Source organism: Drosophila pseudoobscura, chromosome 2, assembly GCF_009870125.1.
Source record: "Drosophila pseudoobscura strain MV-25-SWS-2005 chromosome 2, UCI_Dpse_MV25, whole genome shotgun sequence".
Classification (NCBI taxonomy): domain Eukaryota; kingdom Metazoa; phylum Arthropoda; class Insecta; order Diptera; family Drosophilidae; genus Drosophila; species Drosophila pseudoobscura.
The window spans coordinates 19398854-19414576 of NC_046679.1; the positions used below are offsets into that span (position 1 = coordinate 19398854).

At 46.3% G+C, this 15723-nt stretch overlaps 10 protein-coding genes across 10 annotated transcripts; 5 read left to right on the top strand and 5 right to left on the bottom strand.

The window, feature by feature from the left end:
- Window positions 1-1217: 1217 nt before the first annotated feature.
- Window positions 1218-3501, top strand: LOC4802152 (uncharacterized). Its single transcript, XM_033385392.1, has 4 exons — window positions 1218-1415; window positions 1932-2837; window positions 2918-3112; window positions 3191-3501. Exons 2-4 carry the CDS (start codon window positions 1936-1938, stop codon window positions 3477-3479), a joined length of 1386 nt encoding a protein of 461 aa, XP_033241283.1. The 5' UTR covers window positions 1218-1415; window positions 1932-1935; the 3' UTR covers window positions 3480-3501.
- Window positions 3502-4468: 967 nt separating this feature from the next.
- On the top strand, window positions 4469-6355 carry LOC4802153 (uncharacterized). Its single transcript, XM_001359092.3, has 4 exons — window positions 4469-5017; window positions 5126-5633; window positions 5690-5995; window positions 6085-6355. The coding sequence occupies exons 1-4, from the start codon at window positions 4504-4506 to the stop codon at window positions 6338-6340; spliced, it is 1584 nt and encodes a 527-aa protein (XP_001359129.3). The 5' UTR covers window positions 4469-4503; the 3' UTR covers window positions 6341-6355.
- An 11-nt stretch (window positions 6356-6366) lies between these two features.
- LOC6897482 (uncharacterized) lies at window positions 6367-7580 on the bottom strand. Its single transcript, XM_002137595.3, has 3 exons — window positions 6731-7580; window positions 6562-6672; window positions 6367-6506 (listed from the first exon to the last, which is right to left on the bottom strand). Exons 1-3 carry the CDS (start codon window positions 7540-7542, stop codon window positions 6377-6379), a joined length of 1053 nt encoding a protein of 350 aa, XP_002137631.2. The 5' UTR covers window positions 7543-7580; the 3' UTR covers window positions 6367-6376.
- A 511-nt stretch (window positions 7581-8091) lies between these two features.
- Window positions 8092-9373, bottom strand: LOC6897483 (uncharacterized). Its single transcript, XM_002137596.3, has 4 exons — window positions 9289-9373; window positions 8513-9214; window positions 8342-8452; window positions 8092-8283 (listed from the first exon to the last, which is right to left on the bottom strand). Exons 2-4 carry the CDS (start codon window positions 9184-9186, stop codon window positions 8148-8150), a joined length of 921 nt encoding a protein of 306 aa, XP_002137632.2. The 5' UTR covers window positions 9187-9214; window positions 9289-9373; the 3' UTR covers window positions 8092-8147.
- Window positions 9374-9391: 18 nt separating this feature from the next.
- LOC4802155 (uncharacterized) lies at window positions 9392-10191 on the top strand. The gene is made up of 3 exons (XM_001359093.5): window positions 9392-9507; window positions 9563-9963; window positions 10020-10191. Exons 1-3 carry the CDS (start codon window positions 9415-9417, stop codon window positions 10177-10179), a joined length of 654 nt encoding a protein of 217 aa, XP_001359130.4. The 5' UTR covers window positions 9392-9414; the 3' UTR covers window positions 10180-10191.
- Window positions 10147-12261, bottom strand: LOC4802156 (uncharacterized). Its single transcript, XM_001359094.4, has 2 exons — window positions 11399-12261; window positions 10147-11331 (listed from the first exon to the last, which is right to left on the bottom strand). Exons 1-2 carry the CDS (start codon window positions 11914-11916, stop codon window positions 11175-11177), a joined length of 675 nt encoding a protein of 224 aa, XP_001359131.4. The 5' UTR covers window positions 11917-12261; the 3' UTR covers window positions 10147-11174.
- LOC13036535 (uncharacterized) lies at window positions 10238-11130 on the top strand. Its single transcript, XM_003736634.3, has 2 exons — window positions 10238-10796; window positions 10851-11130. Exons 1-2 carry the CDS (start codon window positions 10315-10317, stop codon window positions 11005-11007), a joined length of 639 nt encoding a protein of 212 aa, XP_003736682.1. The 5' UTR covers window positions 10238-10314; the 3' UTR covers window positions 11008-11130.
- A 123-nt stretch (window positions 12262-12384) lies between the features above and the next one.
- Window positions 12385-13520, top strand: LOC4802157 (uncharacterized). The gene is made up of 4 exons (XM_001359095.4): window positions 12385-12811; window positions 12883-13121; window positions 13187-13297; window positions 13356-13520. The coding sequence occupies exons 1-4, from the start codon at window positions 12623-12625 to the stop codon at window positions 13495-13497; spliced, it is 681 nt and encodes a 226-aa protein (XP_001359132.2). The 5' UTR covers window positions 12385-12622; the 3' UTR covers window positions 13498-13520.
- A 1-nt stretch (window position 13521) lies between these two features.
- LOC6897484 (uncharacterized) lies at window positions 13522-14426 on the bottom strand. Its single transcript, XM_002137597.3, has one exon. It carries the CDS (start codon window positions 14290-14292, stop codon window positions 13606-13608), a length of 687 nt encoding a protein of 228 aa, XP_002137633.2. The 5' UTR covers window positions 14293-14426; the 3' UTR covers window positions 13522-13605.
- A 42-nt stretch (window positions 14427-14468) lies between these two features.
- On the bottom strand, window positions 14469-15521 carry LOC6897485 (uncharacterized). Its single transcript, XM_002137598.4, has 4 exons — window positions 15098-15521; window positions 14842-15036; window positions 14680-14784; window positions 14469-14620 (listed from the first exon to the last, which is right to left on the bottom strand). The coding sequence occupies exons 1-4, from the start codon at window positions 15493-15495 to the stop codon at window positions 14482-14484; spliced, it is 837 nt and encodes a 278-aa protein (XP_002137634.3). The 5' UTR covers window positions 15496-15521; the 3' UTR covers window positions 14469-14481.
- Window positions 15522-15723: the final 202 nt, after the last annotated feature.

The window sequence follows — 15723 nt, forward strand, 5'->3', positions numbered from 1 at the left end:
ACGACATGTTCATACTGATTTTCTGTCTCTCTCGCACGAACTCTTTGTCGTGCCGTTTAATATTAGCGGCGTCTGCCGGAGAAGAGCCATACTGACTAAGTATCGGGTATAAATGTAGAGTTGCGGTGTCCGCAGCAACTCACAACGTTCCCCCTCGTTTTAAACTATATTTTATGAATAGGTACATGTTATGTTTAATCAGTGTAAAAACATACATAAGAAAATCTTAAGTGGAAACTGTAGTTTATACACACGAAATATCAGTGGAAGCCAGTAACGCCCTCAGTTACAACCCATCAGCGTCGACAAAGCCATCGCCCTGAATTCCACGTAGGCCAGAAACCAATCGCCTCTAGGCCAGGACTTAAAAGCCGCTACAGTCTCTGTACAGAATGTGACACCTTTCGTGTTCCCCCTGTGCCTCTGTGTGCTGAAAGCACCTGCGGCTCTCTTTGACTGCCGTCTGTGTTGCTGCCCACAACAAGATCTGTGCCTGCAGCGTTGATTCTGGCGGTCCTTTTGTTCTGGCTTGACACAGTACATTGATTGCTGTCACCTCGGTTGTCCACACAAAAAGGTGGAAAAGTCAGGTGCCACCAAACCGTTTTCTACTCAACTTTGATTTCAACGAGTAATTGTGAAAAGTTTTTGGCTAATAAAACAGCGTACGTGACACTACTGGAAATCCAATGGAACAAGGAATATAGCGTTTCCAAATAGGATGGATAGCTTAGACATATTTGAGGGAATAAAAGTGCAATGAAAATACGGAAATGTAAATAATAGTTAAATATTTTCCAAAAGGCCATGGAGTGAAAGATGTATGTGTTTTATCTATCGAATGGTGGTAGTGATTAAAATGTTTCCGTTCCTCTATAGAGTTTTCCCATTTATTCAGCACTAAATCAAATGCTAGATTCATTAAATACTCGTATTATTTATTATTGCATTTGCTGCATTTGTTGCTAACAGGCGACCTGTCGTCACAAATGCAACACCAATCAGAGACTTTTTTCGTTACACAATTAGTCAACGATTTATGGATAAATGAAAGAAAAAATCGTTCTATATTGCAGCATGGGCTATAAATGGATCGGCCCAAAGTGGGCAACTATTTAGCACCTTTTAAAGAGCACTTTAAATGACACAAAAACGAGTTAACGACACTCAATTGGGTGCTAATTGTACAATTAAACTTTGCTGACCAAACTGGACCCAGATCGAAGTGCCGCGGGCATCCATAGAGTGTGTCCGAGTAGCAGGGATTGTGCGGCGACGGTTGTGCCATCATCAGTTCAACTCGGACAGCTAATAGCATCAACATATCGTAAAAATAAAAAAAAAAAAGTACGGACCAAGCCAAACCAAACCAAATCGAGAGCCCCATTCGACCGGACTCGTCGGTGCCTCTAATGGTAATTATCTGCTTCATAAATTCTCGTTCAATTGCGCTCAGAGCGGCGGCATTCCGGCATGGAAGTGTTTTAATTGTGGAACCGCTGGATCCTGGTTCGGGCTCGGCGTCGGTTCGGATCCATTCCCCATTTCTCTCGCATCGAATGTTGTTGAAAATTGCATTAATTTAACGCATGATTGGCAGAGCCAGAGCAAATGGAGGAAGCGAGCGTCACAGATACGAAGTGGAGTGAAATTATGCAAATTTCGCGTTATTTTTTTTCCTTTTCGAATGTGAGTGCCGCAGGCCAAAGAGATGCCAAAGCATTGACTGTTCAATTGCTCAATTACACTAGCCCACAAAAGAGTGGAATTACGAGGAGTGGTATCTAAATTCAAAGGAACATAAAATATTTAAGAATTTTTTTGGCTTAAGTCTTTATATAAAGTACTTATAAGTTGGTTGAAAATATGGATGAACTCAGAACCTTGTTGGCAGGTGTTACTTAAGTAACTTTTGCTCGTTTTCATTCCAGAAAAATGGCAAAAACAATCAGACTAATAGGATGTGCTGCTGGAGTCACTGCGATGCTAATTTTGCTGCTGCCACTTTGCTTGCTCCGAAATGACAGGCCAAAGGCGAACGGAGATGGTAACTCCAATAGATCACATCAGGCGGTCAGTCCGACTCCAGCTCCTACTCCTGCTCCTACTCCTGCTACTCTTACTACTTCTACGGACGGTGCCCCATTCAACGATTCATGGCGCCACCATATGCTGCGACTGCATCGACAGAAACGCTATCTGCTCTTCCCGGAGGGTAGCTCGTTCCAGCTGGTCTTCGACATAATCATACCCATTGTAGACTACACGAACTACGCCATCCTGGGCATCACATGTGCCGTGGCCTGGGAGCTGCCCAGCAAGGCGCCCAGCGAGCTGATTGAAAACGTGCTCACTCGCATCAATGACGGCACCATTGGAACTGTCCGGCGCAACGGCAGCGCCCCCGACCCCGAGAAGGACCCCAATCGAAGCCCTGCTAATTGGCAGCCAGTGCACGCACCATCGGCAGTACGGACATCGCAGCCGCGGACACCAGATCGCCAGCCAGCGCATCCAATAGCAGCCAATAGCCACGGCTCCTACTACACGAACATCCTGCGCGGCTCCGGCTCGGCAGGCACTTCTGCATATGCAAATGCGAATTGGAATGCAAATGCAAATGGACAGCAGCAGCTACAGGCGACGTTGCCGGGTACGGCTCCAGGTCCGGCTAATTGGCATGCGCGACAGTCGGTCGCAAAGTGGCAGCGACCGCGGACGGGAGACCCACCGCCACCGCCGGACAATTGGTGGCGGCGCAACAAGGACCGGCTGCAGCAGAATTGGCGTGAAAAGCAGGCCATGTGGAGCCCCAGTGCTGGCCAGTCAAAGTGGGAGTGAGTAAGAGGATGGCAATGTTGATATTTTCCGAAATCTATATACTCATACACTTATGTTATATTCATTCCCTCCATAGCATCGACTACAGCCAACGTCCTCGCCGATTACTGAAATCGCCGCCACAGCACCACATTTATCCTGTTTTCGGCAAGCGACGGCGCCGACGACGTCGGAGTCTAGAGCAGGATCCCCTATTTGAACGCCTCCATTTGCAGCAACATCTCAGCTCTCGGCAGCTGCTCTTTGGCAAAATCGAACGGCTTTACAAGGCGTAAGTGAAATCTTATCATCTCGAAACTTTCGGAAACTTTGATTTACTGAATCCTTCGCCTCCTCCCTCTACCCACAGTCAGCAACTCAATGGAACGGCCTGTGTGCTCCGAGCTCTTTGTGAGTCTGCCCAGAGGCAGCAGCAATCAGACGGAGGCGAAGGTGGAGGCGCGAAGGCTTTTCGACCGCAGAGCTTTATCATGGAACTGCTGTCGGCCATCTTTCAGCTGCCTGCCAGCAATGATGGGGATGAGGTGGAGGCACTGGCCCTGAAGCACATTTCGCCGCATTACCTGGAGGCCCATCGCCAACAGGGAAACTGTCCGCAACTCTACAGCGATTGTCGGCATGCATTTTGGTTCGAATAAACTGCAAATGATATACAAATTACAGAATATGATAATTATATGAATTTTTATTAATTGAAAATGGAGAATAAGCTTAAGATTTGCCAAAAAATATATAATTCGGTGGGGTCAAAATAGAATGAGTTCCAGATAATGCATTTTTGTATGGACTCAGAGAAAAATGGCATTCGATTTTTAAATAAAAACATGGTCATATCAAATAGAATTTACTTTGAATTAGATATAAATGCAGGAATATATTGTAGGAAATATATTTAGTCTAAATATGAAAATATTTAATTTAAATATAAAAATTCTTATTTTAAATATTTTCATATTAATGTCCACTTCCATTTCCACTTTATGTAGGTGCAACTATGATCTATTTTATCTATCTTTCTAAGATGTCGCATTTTCTGTGACACTCCTCTAATTTTTGTTGATTTAGCTCTTTTTTGTATCCCTCAAAGATAAGACTTAGGGTTTTATTAAAATACTACTCTTTGCTTGAAAGAAAGATTGTTAATTTTCTGTACGCAATAAAAGATCTATCCTGTCATAAAGCCACTCCGATATTTTAGAGCAAGGCAATAAGCCCGATTATACAAAAGACATTTGAAAGTTCCTTCGTTTCGCAGCTGAAAGCATTCCACGAGTCAAGACGACCTTCTGTCCAAGTTTATCCCCTATACAGAGGGAAAAAAACTGCAACTAGTGATCACATTACTTCAACTTGAATTCCTCAGTCTCAGCTCCAGCTTCAGCATCGGCATCTTCAGCATCTGCGAGGTAAAGAGAAAGACAGAAGTGTGCTACTTTTGAGATAGAAAGAATAAAGTTGGAAAACAGAGCAGAAGCCAGAAGTTGGGAGCGTGAAAAAGTAATTTGAACCTTTAAATAGTCCAATGAGCGCTCACGGACAAGACGCAAGACAAACTACTCGCCAAAACACCAGAGACGAAAAGACGAGAAGTGTTAAAACTAATGAAAGAAACAAAAGCAGAGGAAAGGAAAGAACTTTAACGAACGTAGCTCAAACTCAAACATGAAAGTTTCTTCTGGCCAAAAGCGGGAGAGTGTTGCCGGGAAGAAGGCCAATGGAGAAGCAGAGTGTTTTACAATTAACAAGCGAGCAGCAACAACAGCCACGCCACGGTCTTACAATGGTCAGTGCCGTGAGACTTTGGCTGACAGTTGGCGTATAGACAACGCGTGGACCGCAAGTGGAGAGGAGATGTGCATCACCAACAGCAGCAGACCCAGCAGCGGGAGGAGCTGCAGAGCCATTTCACCCATCTGCCATGGTTTCCTATTCGCTTGGGCGCTGATTCTGCCATGTCTCGATGCCGCCCACGGAGATGAATTGAAAGCCAGTGCATCCGTGGAGCACGCACCAGCAGCCATCCCATCACTCGGCCTAGACAATGCAGACAGCAGCCTGGAGCAGCTCATCGAGTTGAAGCTGAACGAGTCGTCCAGAAGAGCCACGCAGTCGAATGAGCTGTTGTCCAGGAAACGGCGCTATTTGGTATTTCCGGAGGGCAGCTCCTTTCAGATGGGTAAGCGAGCACCAGCCAGCACTCAGCTATCATAAGCGATGCAAATTACACGCCTCACTTGCCTCTACCCCTGCCTCTGTCGTGTCTCCCCTTCCGTTCTGTGTTCAGTGTACGATGAGATTGTGGGCGTTGTGGACCACACCAACTATCTGATTCTCGGCATTACTGTGGCCTTAGCCTGGGAGTTGCCGAGCAAGCCGCCCAGCGAGGAACTGGATGATCTGCTGACCAAACTGGAAGACGGTACCCTGGATATCAGTCGCAACGACACCGTTTCAAACATAACCTATGTGGACGATGCTACGGAAACAACCACCAAGGCGACGTACTACAAACCTAACTATATCAGCATAAGCTCTGGCTCTGTGTCTGGCTCTGGAAGTGGCAGCAATTCTTACTACAGCTCATCGCCAGTCTTTCATACCCCCATGCATCCGTCCCATCAATATGCGGACAGTTATTACAGCCGCCCCAAGGGTGGCAGGCGGAAGGACAACCACTACTACTACTACAACAACCGGCCTGGGGCTAGCTCCAGCAATCCGTTCTCCAAGTGGTCAAGACCCTACTCGCCAGCCCAGAACTCCCGCTATCCCTACTGGGCTCTGTCCTCGCGGTAAGTATCCGGGAAATACATAACTCTCACTTCAGCTCATGCCGCCTTTCTGACAGACTCAAAGATCGCTATTATGGCCAGCAGACACAACAGACGGCACCACCACAGGCCCAGAGACGACAGGACCCGCCAACGACCACTACTAGACCCACCCGGAAGCCGGCGCCACGTCATCATCACATATATCCGGTTTTTGGCAAGCGCAGTCTGCCGGATGCAGCCAATCCCCATCAACGTCAGCGACGCAGTGGAGTGGCAAGTCCCCATGAGGATGGTATTAGCAGGCTGGAACAGCTGCAGATCAAGCACCATCGAAGAAGTCGACAGTCGCTGTATGAACGCATTGAAAAGTATTTGGATAAGTAAGTAGGTGGGAAACAATAGGATAAGTGTTTCCAACTAAAGTTACCTGCTCTATCTGGCATATTCTTATGTTCATTCCTCCCCCTAGACGCGGCCACCCTGGCTATCATTGTGTCCTTCGTACCCTTTGCGAAACTGGGCAAAAATCGAAGCAAGACCAAGAGCCAGGCACCTTTGTGGGCGAACTGATGCGTGCGGTGTTCACCATACCCGAGGCTTTGGACAACGAGCCTGTGGCCTATCGAGACACCCATTACGATAAGGCCCATGCCTCTAGCGGGGACTGTGCCGCACTGTATCCCGAGTGCAAACAGTCCATGTGGCAGGCCCATTTCATACAATAAAATACCATTCCCCAAGTGTTCTGTTCCAATTGTGTTTTATTTACCGCCCAGCAGCCAGGCCAGAATGTTGACTTTACACGAATCGCGGAACTGTCGATCGCAATCGTCCGCCTCCAGGCGCATAGTCCGGCTATAGTCATCCTCCACACCCGATATGGTGGGCAACCTAATGGAAGATGTGTATCTTAGAAAATGGTAAAATATGAGCAACATTCACTTACGTGAAGATCAGGCGAACAATGTCCTGTATCATAGAATATCCTTGCGGCAAGAGCAAACGCTTACTATCACAAATTGCTCGAAGGACACAGGCCTTGGTATCGATTCCTAGACTGTAAGGATAACCAGAATATCAGAACTATGGGTAGCGATGGTAAAACTAAAACTTACAGTTTACTGAACCCATCGAAATGCTCGAACAATTGTCGACGATCGCGATGTCCATTATAATGTCGCCAGTCTTCCACATGTTCCAGTTCCGGATAGTGCGTAGGCTTGTGCGGTGCCATGTCTGGATCGTAGGGATCTACAAAGTGCTCGGACGCGACTGACCTAACATCTTGATATGGTGTCACCTCGGGATCGTAATACTCCCCATCTACTACCGATCTGTGCCATCGTTTCGACCACTGAGGCGACTCCGTTGTCCATTTGCTCCATCTCTCGGGCTGGCTGTACTTTTCATATTTCTGTGCTGCCGGCGACCAGTTCTCATAGCGTTGTCCGTACTTTGACCATTGTTGCCACCTTCCAGGATCGACATAGGTTGGCCTTGGGGGCCTGACATCGATGCGTAAGTGTAGCCTCATCGGTGTGGGTTTTTTCAAAGGCGTAGCCTTGAATCTCCAATTTGTACCCGGTATCCAAACATACGTTGGCTCTGTCGGGGTCTTTGGCTTCTGCGTTGTTGTCGTCCTGGCTCTGTAACGCTTCGGGTAGACATCCTCCCGTTTTGTGGGCACGGGATAGTAGCAGGCCTGCTCAATGTTCATGGACACACCTTTGGGAAACGCTGATATCAATCCCTTGCTTAGCTGTCCCGTAAACTTTAAATTGGAGCCCGGGGGAAAGAGTACAAAGCGCTTTCGACGCGAAAAGACGCGTTCAACTACATGATTCAGCTCTGTCTGATTTTTCTCAGCCTGGGCTAAGGCCAAGGCGAGCAATTGTATGGTCAAGATGATCACCAGAACGCACCGCATAGCAGAACACCACTGATTGAGAGATCGAGATCTGTGGCAGCTTGTGCCGATCAGACTACAATTGATTTGTTAACTAGTAAATGGAAATCAATGAGCTTCTGGGTGTGAATTGTATAGTAAATACTTGAAAAAGCTTTCGGCTTTGAGTTCACTGGAAGAGTGTAGTAGAAAAAAAAACAAGCAAAGGTATTTTTTTTATTGGGTGTGTAACATGGGTAAGAAATGGTAGTACCATCTACTTAGATTTCTTTATTTTCTGCCGTGATTTCCATAGATTCTAGTGGAAATTACTAAAGAGGTCACACCCTTTATTTTACAAATTTGTCTAATGACATTTACGATTCGATAAATGTATACCAGAGAGTGAAAATATTAAAGTGGTTTCACTTACATGTTCACATTAATATGCAAATACTTTATTTAAATACTTTTTATATTTAAATTAAAAATATTTGACATTTAAATTAAATATATTTAAATGATAAAATAAATGTACATTCAAATAAAATGTAATCCAAATTTGTTTATTATTTCATTTAAAAACGGAAAATTCAATTTAACTATGGTTTTGCTTCTTTCTCGGAGTGTTCATGGAATGAAATTATTTATTCTACTCTACCGCTCAGCAGCCATATCAATAAGTTCATATTACATTTAGTTTTTAGTTCGGAAGCACAGGCATCAGCATCTTGATCCATAAGTCGACTATATTCATCCTCCAGACCATCTAGTCGAGGCATACTGAAAACAAACATCCTCGTCAATCATTGTGAGAAGTGAAAGGTTGTTTAAAACTCACGTGAAAACCACGCGCAGCATATCCTGCAACATGGAATATCCAGGAGGCAGAAGCAGACGTTTGCTGTCACAGATGGTTCGCAATATGCAGGACTTCATGTCAAGGTTAAACCTTTAAGAGGGGAAATGTAGTAAGCAAATTAATAGAAATAAAAGCTTAGTGTGTACCCACAAGGAACTCAGTTTGGTGAAGCGATCGAACAGATCCCTCCGATCTCTGTGACCATTATACTGATACGACTTCCAAGCACGGCTGGGTGTGGCGGGGATCAACTTGGCTCTCCACTGGGGAGCTGGTGTTATCCACCTGGATTGATCTTGGCCTTTCCAGGGTCGATTTTGCCACTTTTGTTCTTGCAGCGTGGCATATTCACTCCACTGTTGCCACTTGGCTGGATTGGCATAGCTTTCATCATCGATTCGATACGTCTTAGGGGGTGATTGTCGCCACTTGGGTTCGGGCAAAGTCTGGGCCTTGAAACGCCAATCAGTACCGGGTATATACACATACGAATCGGGTAGTTTCACTGGTTTCTTCGTTGTCGTTTTCGGCAAATACCGCTTGGGATATATATCATTTACCGATCCTGGCACAGGAAAATATACAGCTTCCTCCAGCACAAATGTGATGCCACGCGGATAACTTGACAGCAGTCCTGTGGCTAAGTTGCAGGTGAACTTCAAAAATGTACCTGGCGGAAATATAACAGCTCTTCTTTTTCGAGTAAACACTCGTTCTACAATAGAATTCAGTTGTGTTTTCTTTTCTTTGGCTAGCCCTTGTCCCAGACTTGGAGGAAATCCAGCAGACAATACCAGAAATACAAAGATCTGCGCTCGTAGCATCTTAAGTGTCCACGAGCTTGAGATTCAACTGAAAATTATAATAAAATTCAGGTACTCACTTGAGCTATCCGGGAGCTGTAAAGAGATAGCACAAATATTTACCCAGCACTGATTGATGTCTTGATTGATGTCCGACCCAATTCCTGCAGCAATTGTTGGACTGGTGTACTTGGGATTTGACCAGTTTCCGTTTCTGACTCAAGCCGTACAGTTCTGCGTGATCTCAAAATGAAACTCATTGGCTTAGCATCATTTATTTGCATCTTTTCTTTTGTGGAATACTCGGAATCTTTAATCTGGCCATCATCCTCGAATTTGGGTGTAAGTAATAGCAGATGGGAATTCCAGGAGTATAATTCTCAATTTTCATTTTTAGCTAACTCTTTCAGTTTCTACGCCCATTGCCGAACTGTACCCAGAGCGTCGCATACTAATCGATTGGTGTTTCGCCATCTCCTACAACTATCCATACAAACTGTCCGAATTCTACAGCATACCCATATGGCCGGGCTTTGCCAATAACAAAGCGAAACGTCATGTGCCACAATTGGAAGAAACGGATGCCAACTTCTACACTAAATACGGACACGATGTGTTGTCGGGCATACATCCCAAGGATTTCTCAGCTGCCGAGCTATACGCCTTCCTCGAGGATACGCTGGCGGGCTATGGGTACCATGAGACATGCCTCCTGCGTAGTGTTTGCGAACTAGCCCAGCATCCGTTCGATGACAACCATCAGCATATGCTGACTGATTTTGTGACATTTGTCCTAAGGTCAGTATTTCCCCTAATACTCGTATGTAGAACCTGTCACAAATACCTTCCTACAGTCCCTCACAGCATGAAGGATTCCGGGATGGTGAAACGGTCTACAAGCAGGCCTACGAGTTGGCCGAACAAGATGGGTTCCTAGGCAGGGACTGCCAGCAGCTGTATTCCCATTGTAAGCACGATATCTTACAGCACATAAGCCAAGTTATATTTCACTAGAACGAATAAAAAGCCTAGATGTAAATTGCAGTGTCTGTGTGCGTTTCATTAGCAACTGTTTTGAGCACTAATTAACGCAGTGCGTCAGATTGTTATGTACTCATCGTGAGATTCCGGCTCTGGAGTCACAACAGAATGTATCTCAAGCGCGTCCACTACATTTGTGCTCTGCTGTCACTAGTATTGCCATCGAGCTACGCGGAATTTCCTCTACTCTTTCCGGCCTCATCCGTGTACCAGGTTACCTCCTCTCTTTCCGTTCCGGTGGTTATACCCGATCGTAAGCTCTTCTGGGACTGGGGCCTCCAGATGAACTATGCTTTTCCCAACAAGCCCGCGTCCTTCTATGCCGCCACCATCTGGCCGGATGAGTTCTCGCGGCGTGGCAAGCGTCATCTGCGTAATGAGACCACAAAATACATGCCCCACGGCAGCACCACAGATATGCATCCCAGCGACTTCACGGCCGGGGAGCTGTACGAGAGCCTGGAGAGTATGCTCTCGCGCTATGGCTTCGACGAGACCTGTCTGCTGCGCAGTGTTTGTGAGCTAGCCCGGCACCCCTTCGACGATTCTCACCAGAACATGCTGACGGGTCTGCTGACCTTTACATTGACGTAAGTTGCTTTTTTAGTCTTAGAGGAAACCACATTGATTTCTTTCCCTTGCAGGCCATCCCTGCATGAGGCTTTTGCTCCCAGCGAGACCCTCTATAGGGCAGTATACGAGCATGCCGAGCAGCAGGGGTTTCTGGGTCAGGATTGTGCCAGTTTGTATCCCAATTGCACGGTGGACTTTCTAAGCGGCATAAGCAGACTGCTAAGCTAGCATTCAATTTTTAACTATTGAAGACACTAGCAATTTAAGGAACATATGAGATGATCAGAACTGAATGGTAATGATATATGTAGTCGGAGTAGCAGTCAGAGTCTCTTATTTAAATTTAAATAAATGGCACACACAATCGTAAGACTAGACTCCAAACCATTTTTATTTCATCTGACTATCCTGGTGACTAGATTGACAATATCCATCTCACAGCTGGGATAGGCACTTTGGCAGTCGCCACCAAGGAAGCCAATCTGCTCGGCTCGTTCATAGATATCGCGATAGAGCTGTTCGCCAACCCCAAAGCCTTCATGCTGCGAGGGCCTAGAGTGGAGTAAAAAAACTGTCGATTAGTAACCGCACACTATATGGGGCTGGGCGCTTCACATACGTTAGCAGGAAGGTGATGACTTGCGTGACCAGACCGTATATGTGATCCTCGGCGAAGGGATGCAGCGACAGTTCGCAGACACTGCGCAGAAGGCAGGACCTGTGGTAACCGTAGTTCTCTAGCATATGCTCCAAGCCCACGTAGAGCTCTCCCGCGGTGATGTCACTGGGATGCAGGGCACTGTCCATCTGGCTGTTCAGTTGTCGCTTGGAACGACGTGACAGCTCATCCGCCCAAATGGTGGAGTTGTAGAAGGATGAAAGCAGATTGGGCAAATTGTAGTTCATCTGGAATCCCATGTCCATGAAGACCTTTGTTCGCGTTGGCAGATCGAGTGGTATCGATATGGATGAGGTCACTTGCAGCGACGTCGATGCAGGAAACAACAACAGGCCATGTGTGTCTTTAACCGTAATCTGGCCGATGATCAGGACAATCAATATCAGGGCCGACAGGTTACCGTTGTTCTGCTTTGGGCGACGCATGGCGTTGTGAACCATTTCAAATCCACTGCACATCAGTCCCCGAACCGAACCGGGTTCTTCTTTGTCTATTTGGATCTTTAATTAGACAACTAGTAAATGAGCGGTGTGGAGCATTGACCAGTGGAGCATTCAGCGTGCGTGAGGAACAATTAGAGCGCTCCACAAAAAACCGCTGAAACTAGAACGCATGCTCCTCAAAAGATGTGGTCAGATGTGTTTTGATAAAGCGTGATCTTGGCAATCAATCGATCAATCTTTGTCATATTTTTTACTTTTCTGCTTTTCGGCTAGAATCCCCTTTCATTATACCCGGTAGTTGTTGAGAACAAGGGTATATTGTATGTACAATGTACTTAAGATCCACCTGGCTATTCTAATTCGAAATATATGACGCAGTAGGAAAAATAATTATTTATTCATTCCTAAACCACCAATAATCCTTTAGAGCCACATAAAATTCTCATTGGAATAATTATTTTAGAGTAGCAGGCCTTTCATACATGGTTCAGCCATCGACTAAATCTATATATATTTTGTTTTCACTTTAACCGATGAAAGGCCATCAATTAACAGGAGAAACAAATCTGATTTGTTCTCCATGGGTGGAATCGAGTCATGTTCCCCCCAGCTGCCAATTTCTTAGGCAAACAAATATTGCGTTGTCTCTGGATGGTTCTCAAAGATGGTCCGAATTTGAACAGCACAATATTAGTTCCAAATTCGACTCAATACAAACAAGATGGTCCAAAGAGTTCAGCCATATCTGTGGCTCTGCCTCACAGTGATCTGCTGCCTCGCTTTTGTGGCGGGGCACACCAAGACCATCTATGGCTCAGATGAGAGCGAGAGCGGCAGCTGGAACAGCAGCCATACCACACTAAGTCGCTCGAAGCGAGTGGCCATCTTTGATGGTCAGGGCGTTGTCAAGGTGGGCATCGACATCGCCAGAGGAAGCAGCATCTACCAAATGTCCATATCCTTTCTCCTCGCCATTTGCAGTTTGTGCCGAGTTTAGCTTATCCTGTGAAGCAAGTGGACAAGGATCAGTCGTTCTGGTGGTTCTTCAACTTTCAGTGCCAATGGATACCCACAACGATTCCGCTCTATTGGTGGAGTTTCTGGAACACAACCGCCTTCGTGTCCACAGCCCGTGAGTGGCGCAAGGATATGCAAACCAAGCTAAAGCATGATGAGGCACGCTCCTGGGTCTACGATGCCATCGAAACTGGCATGGAGCAGTAAGTGAATGGAACCATAGCTTCGATCCGGATTCGTCGATATATCCACCTTTTTCTCCTTTTAGATTGGATGGCGACAACGGAAGTGTGTGCCTGCTGCGTAGTATCTGTGAGATATCCCAGCGCCCCTTCCAGAACAGCAACATTTTCAGCGAAATACTCAATGCGGTCTTGGTGTAAGTACATCTGGTCTCATTGAAAGGGCTCACCTCTTCATAATCACCTGATCCACAGACCCACGCTGGACAATGTGGCGGGGAAGTATCTGCACGCCAGGGATGCGGGACGTGCTGGTGCGGACTGTGCAAAGACCTTCAACGACTGCAGTCCGATACTGTGGACCCTGGTCACGAATATGGCAAAGAATCCCTTCTGAATAAAGTCTACCAATCTATAGTCCAAAATTTTTTTATTTAATTTTTATCCGACAGATCCAGACCTTCTAAATTGGTTGTTTCAGTTTGAGTTCCGTTACTCTTCTGGTCTATTTCTTCCGCAGGGCACGCAGCCGGAACTCGGCCCACATCTCGCACATCATTGGACGTCTATAGCAAGCACATTCGCTGAGGGGCAGGGCACCGGGTTTGAGTCGTCGACACTCTGAGAATGAGGGGTAGGGAGTCAAGGGCTTGCGGCAGTCCGAGGGCACTGGGTAGCGTGTGCAGTCGGGAGGAATGCGACCCTTCTTGTGGCAGCGACGCTTCACCTTCGGACAATCCCCCTCCTCGGGACATGGTGGCGGCCCGCAGGCGGTCTTGGGTTTGCGGTGCTTGCGGCGTTTTACTGGCGGCCCCTTCGCCAGGGCGAAGCAGCAGATCTTCTTCTTCTTTATCTTGAGGGGCGGACACGAGACCCAGGTCTGCCAGTACTTGCGCTTAGCCTTGTCTGACTCCACGTAGTAGATGTCGTCAAATCGGGGATTGAACGGACAGTACGAGTCCCCCTCTTGGCAGAAGGGGTTCAGCCACATCGACTTGAACTTCTTTGGCTTCTTCTTCTTGGGCGGTGCCTGCATTTCCGGCTTTCCGCAGGGGTATTTTAATGGCTTGGGGCATTTATCAACCCCTTTTTCGCACCCCTCAAACGTTGACGACAAACGAAAGCAGTTCTTCACGGCGCAAATTAAACTTTGGGGCCGTAAAAAACCTCTTGCTGTGGAAAAGCCGACCATTTTTGTAAAAATTTTGTTTGAGGCTTACAACCAATTTCAATTCCAAAAAGTTTTCACGGAGAAAAAATTTTGAATTTCGGAAAAACAAAATAAATTTGCTTTCCGGGCCGGCCCCGATACTGAACTGAGACTATTCCCTTCGCTGCATTACCCTTCCCAATGACACACCGTTGAGATTCATTTCACAGGCTACTGGGTTCTGTATTTATTCATGTTCTGTGTGAGGAAATCCAGAACTCTGTATGGGCAGCTAAGGGCATAGAAATGAGCACAGTCCCTGATATCCATGCGGTGCCTGTACTTTCCATCTGTCACCTCATCGGGCACCCTAAAGCCGGGGATTGGATCTTACTCAAGTGTTTTATTTCCCCTTTTTGTTATACTCACGTCAGTATAATCCGCATAAGATCCTCCATTAGGAAGCCTCCATTAAGCCGTGACCTCAATTCACACATGGCTCGCTTTATGCAGCTTCTGATGTCCAACTGGAAACTAAAAGGAAACATAGATTTAATTGGCATTAGACATCTTTATTATCCCAATGCTTACACTCGTCCCATGTCCTCGAGTTGGTCGAATATCGCTCTACGTTCTCTATAGCCGCGATGTAACTTCCAATTGGGAACATGCGACCAGGACTCATAGGCCTCCTCATCGTATTGAGCCTGTCGATGCATTTTCCATGGTGTGGTAGTGGACAAGTGCCAGGGAGTTTGATAAAACGAATTCGCATCGAGATGGGAACTGAAAATTTTCATTTGGTATTTGTAGTTGTACATTTATATAATTTCGGTATAAATTTTACCTGGAATACGGCACAGTTCTGTGTATCGGTGTGTGCGGTATATCTGTATATTTAGCCCATCCTTGATTGTCATACCAATCCCAACGTCGCTGGGTAGATGGTTTAGGTCTGAGGCGTTTCAGTATCTTCGGCTGCCAACCTTCGACTGTATCCGGTAAAGGGATATACATATCAAATTCCAGACTATATTGTAGGCCACTTGGTCTTCCGCCCACGATGATCTTGGTTAAGGCAGCAGTCAACAAAAGCGAGGCCTTGTCTGGGAAGACAAGCCCTCGCACTCGCCGCGACAGCAGGACATCCTGTAGGGCTACAGATTTGTCGGACAATTCCGTTTGATTTCTCAAAGCCGCCCAGACGGTGTGGAGATAAAGGAGTACCAAAGTAACGCACCTCATCCCGACGTACCCAGAAGTCAACTGATCTGACACCAACCGGCCTGTCCAAGAAAATTAGCGCCAGACGACAGAAGTGCGCTAATTGATCCAGAACCGAGCTCTTACAGCACTTTGGCCGACAACGTAGGCCTCTGATAATTTGTATGCTTACATGTCACATGAATAACAGAGATAAAATATTAGTGTTGTTTTCATCATCGTTGAGAGAAGACAGAAAATTTGTATACA

Bases quoted from the DNA above. Each gene is read 5' to 3' on its own strand.
- LOC4802157 (XM_001359095.4), top strand. From the start codon at position 12,623: ATGGTCCAAAGAGTTCAGCCATATCTGTGGCTCTGCCTCACAGTGATC. The intron at 12,812-12,882 runs GTGGGCATCGAC...CGCCATTTGCAG, and splicing joins ATGGTCAGGGCGTTGTCAAG to TTTGTGCCGAGTTTAGCTTA. The intron at 13,122-13,186 runs GTAAGTGAATGG...TTCTCCTTTTAG, and splicing joins ATCGAAACTGGCATGGAGCA to ATTGGATGGCGACAACGGAA.
- LOC4802153 (XM_001359092.3), top strand. From the start codon at position 4,504: ATGAAAGTTTCTTCTGGCCAAAAGCGGGAGAGTGTTGCCGGGAAGAAG. The intron at 5,018-5,125 runs GTAAGCGAGCAC...TTCTGTGTTCAG, and splicing joins GGGCAGCTCCTTTCAGATGG to TGTACGATGAGATTGTGGGC. The intron at 5,634-5,689 runs GTAAGTATCCGG...CCTTTCTGACAG, and splicing joins TACTGGGCTCTGTCCTCGCG to ACTCAAAGATCGCTATTATG.
- LOC6897484 (XM_002137597.3), bottom strand. From the start codon at position 14,292: ATGGTCGGCTTTTCCACAGCAAGAGGTTTTTTACGGCCCCAAAGTTTA.
- LOC6897485 (XM_002137598.4), bottom strand. From the start codon at position 15,495: ATGAGGTGCGTTACTTTGGTACTCCTTTATCTCCACACCGTCTGGGCG. The intron at 14,785-14,841 runs GTAAGCATTGGG...GTTTCCTTTTAG, and splicing joins CTCGAGGACATGGGACGAGT to TTTCCAGTTGGACATCAGAA. The intron at 14,621-14,679 runs GTGAGTATAACA...CCCCGGCTTTAG, and splicing joins CTTATGCGGATTATACTGAC to GGTGCCCGATGAGGTGACAG.
- LOC6897482 (XM_002137595.3), bottom strand. From the start codon at position 7,542: ATGCGGTGCGTTCTGGTGATCATCTTGACCATACAATTGCTCGCCTTG. The intron at 6,673-6,730 runs GTAAGTTTTAGT...TTATCCTTACAG, and splicing joins TTCGATGGGTTCAGTAAACT to TCTAGGAATCGATACCAAGG. The intron at 6,507-6,561 runs GTAAGTGAATGT...ATCTTCCATTAG, and splicing joins ATTGTTCGCCTGATCTTCAC to GTTGCCCACCATATCGGGTG.
- LOC13036535 (XM_003736634.3), top strand. From the start codon at position 10,315: ATGTATCTCAAGCGCGTCCACTACATTTGTGCTCTGCTGTCACTAGTA. The intron at 10,797-10,850 runs GTAAGTTGCTTT...TTTCCCTTGCAG, and splicing joins CTGCTGACCTTTACATTGAC to GCCATCCCTGCATGAGGCTT.
- LOC4802152 (XM_033385392.1), top strand. From the start codon at position 1,936: ATGGCAAAAACAATCAGACTAATAGGATGTGCTGCTGGAGTCACTGCG. The intron at 2,838-2,917 runs GTGAGTAAGAGG...TTCCCTCCATAG, and splicing joins GCTGGCCAGTCAAAGTGGGA to CATCGACTACAGCCAACGTC. The intron at 3,113-3,190 runs GTAAGTGAAATC...CTCTACCCACAG, and splicing joins ATCGAACGGCTTTACAAGGC to TCAGCAACTCAATGGAACGG.
- LOC4802155 (XM_001359093.5), top strand. From the start codon at position 9,415: ATGAAACTCATTGGCTTAGCATCATTTATTTGCATCTTTTCTTTTGTG. The intron at 9,508-9,562 runs GTAAGTAATAGC...TTTCATTTTTAG, and splicing joins CATCATCCTCGAATTTGGGT to CTAACTCTTTCAGTTTCTAC. The intron at 9,964-10,019 runs GTCAGTATTTCC...ACCTTCCTACAG, and splicing joins TTTGTGACATTTGTCCTAAG to TCCCTCACAGCATGAAGGAT.
- LOC6897483 (XM_002137596.3), bottom strand. From the start codon at position 9,186: ATGCTACGAGCGCAGATCTTTGTATTTCTGGTATTGTCTGCTGGATTT. The intron at 8,453-8,512 runs GTGGGTACACAC...CCCCTCTTAAAG, and splicing joins TTCACCAAACTGAGTTCCTT to GTTTAACCTTGACATGAAGT. The intron at 8,284-8,341 runs GTGAGTTTTAAA...GTTTGTTTTCAG, and splicing joins ATGCTGCGCGTGGTTTTCAC to TATGCCTCGACTAGATGGTC.
- LOC4802156 (XM_001359094.4), bottom strand. From the start codon at position 11,916: ATGTGCAGTGGATTTGAAATGGTTCACAACGCCATGCGTCGCCCAAAG. The intron at 11,332-11,398 runs GTATGTGAAGCG...ACTCCACTCTAG, and splicing joins GTCATCACCTTCCTGCTAAC to GCCCTCGCAGCATGAAGGCT.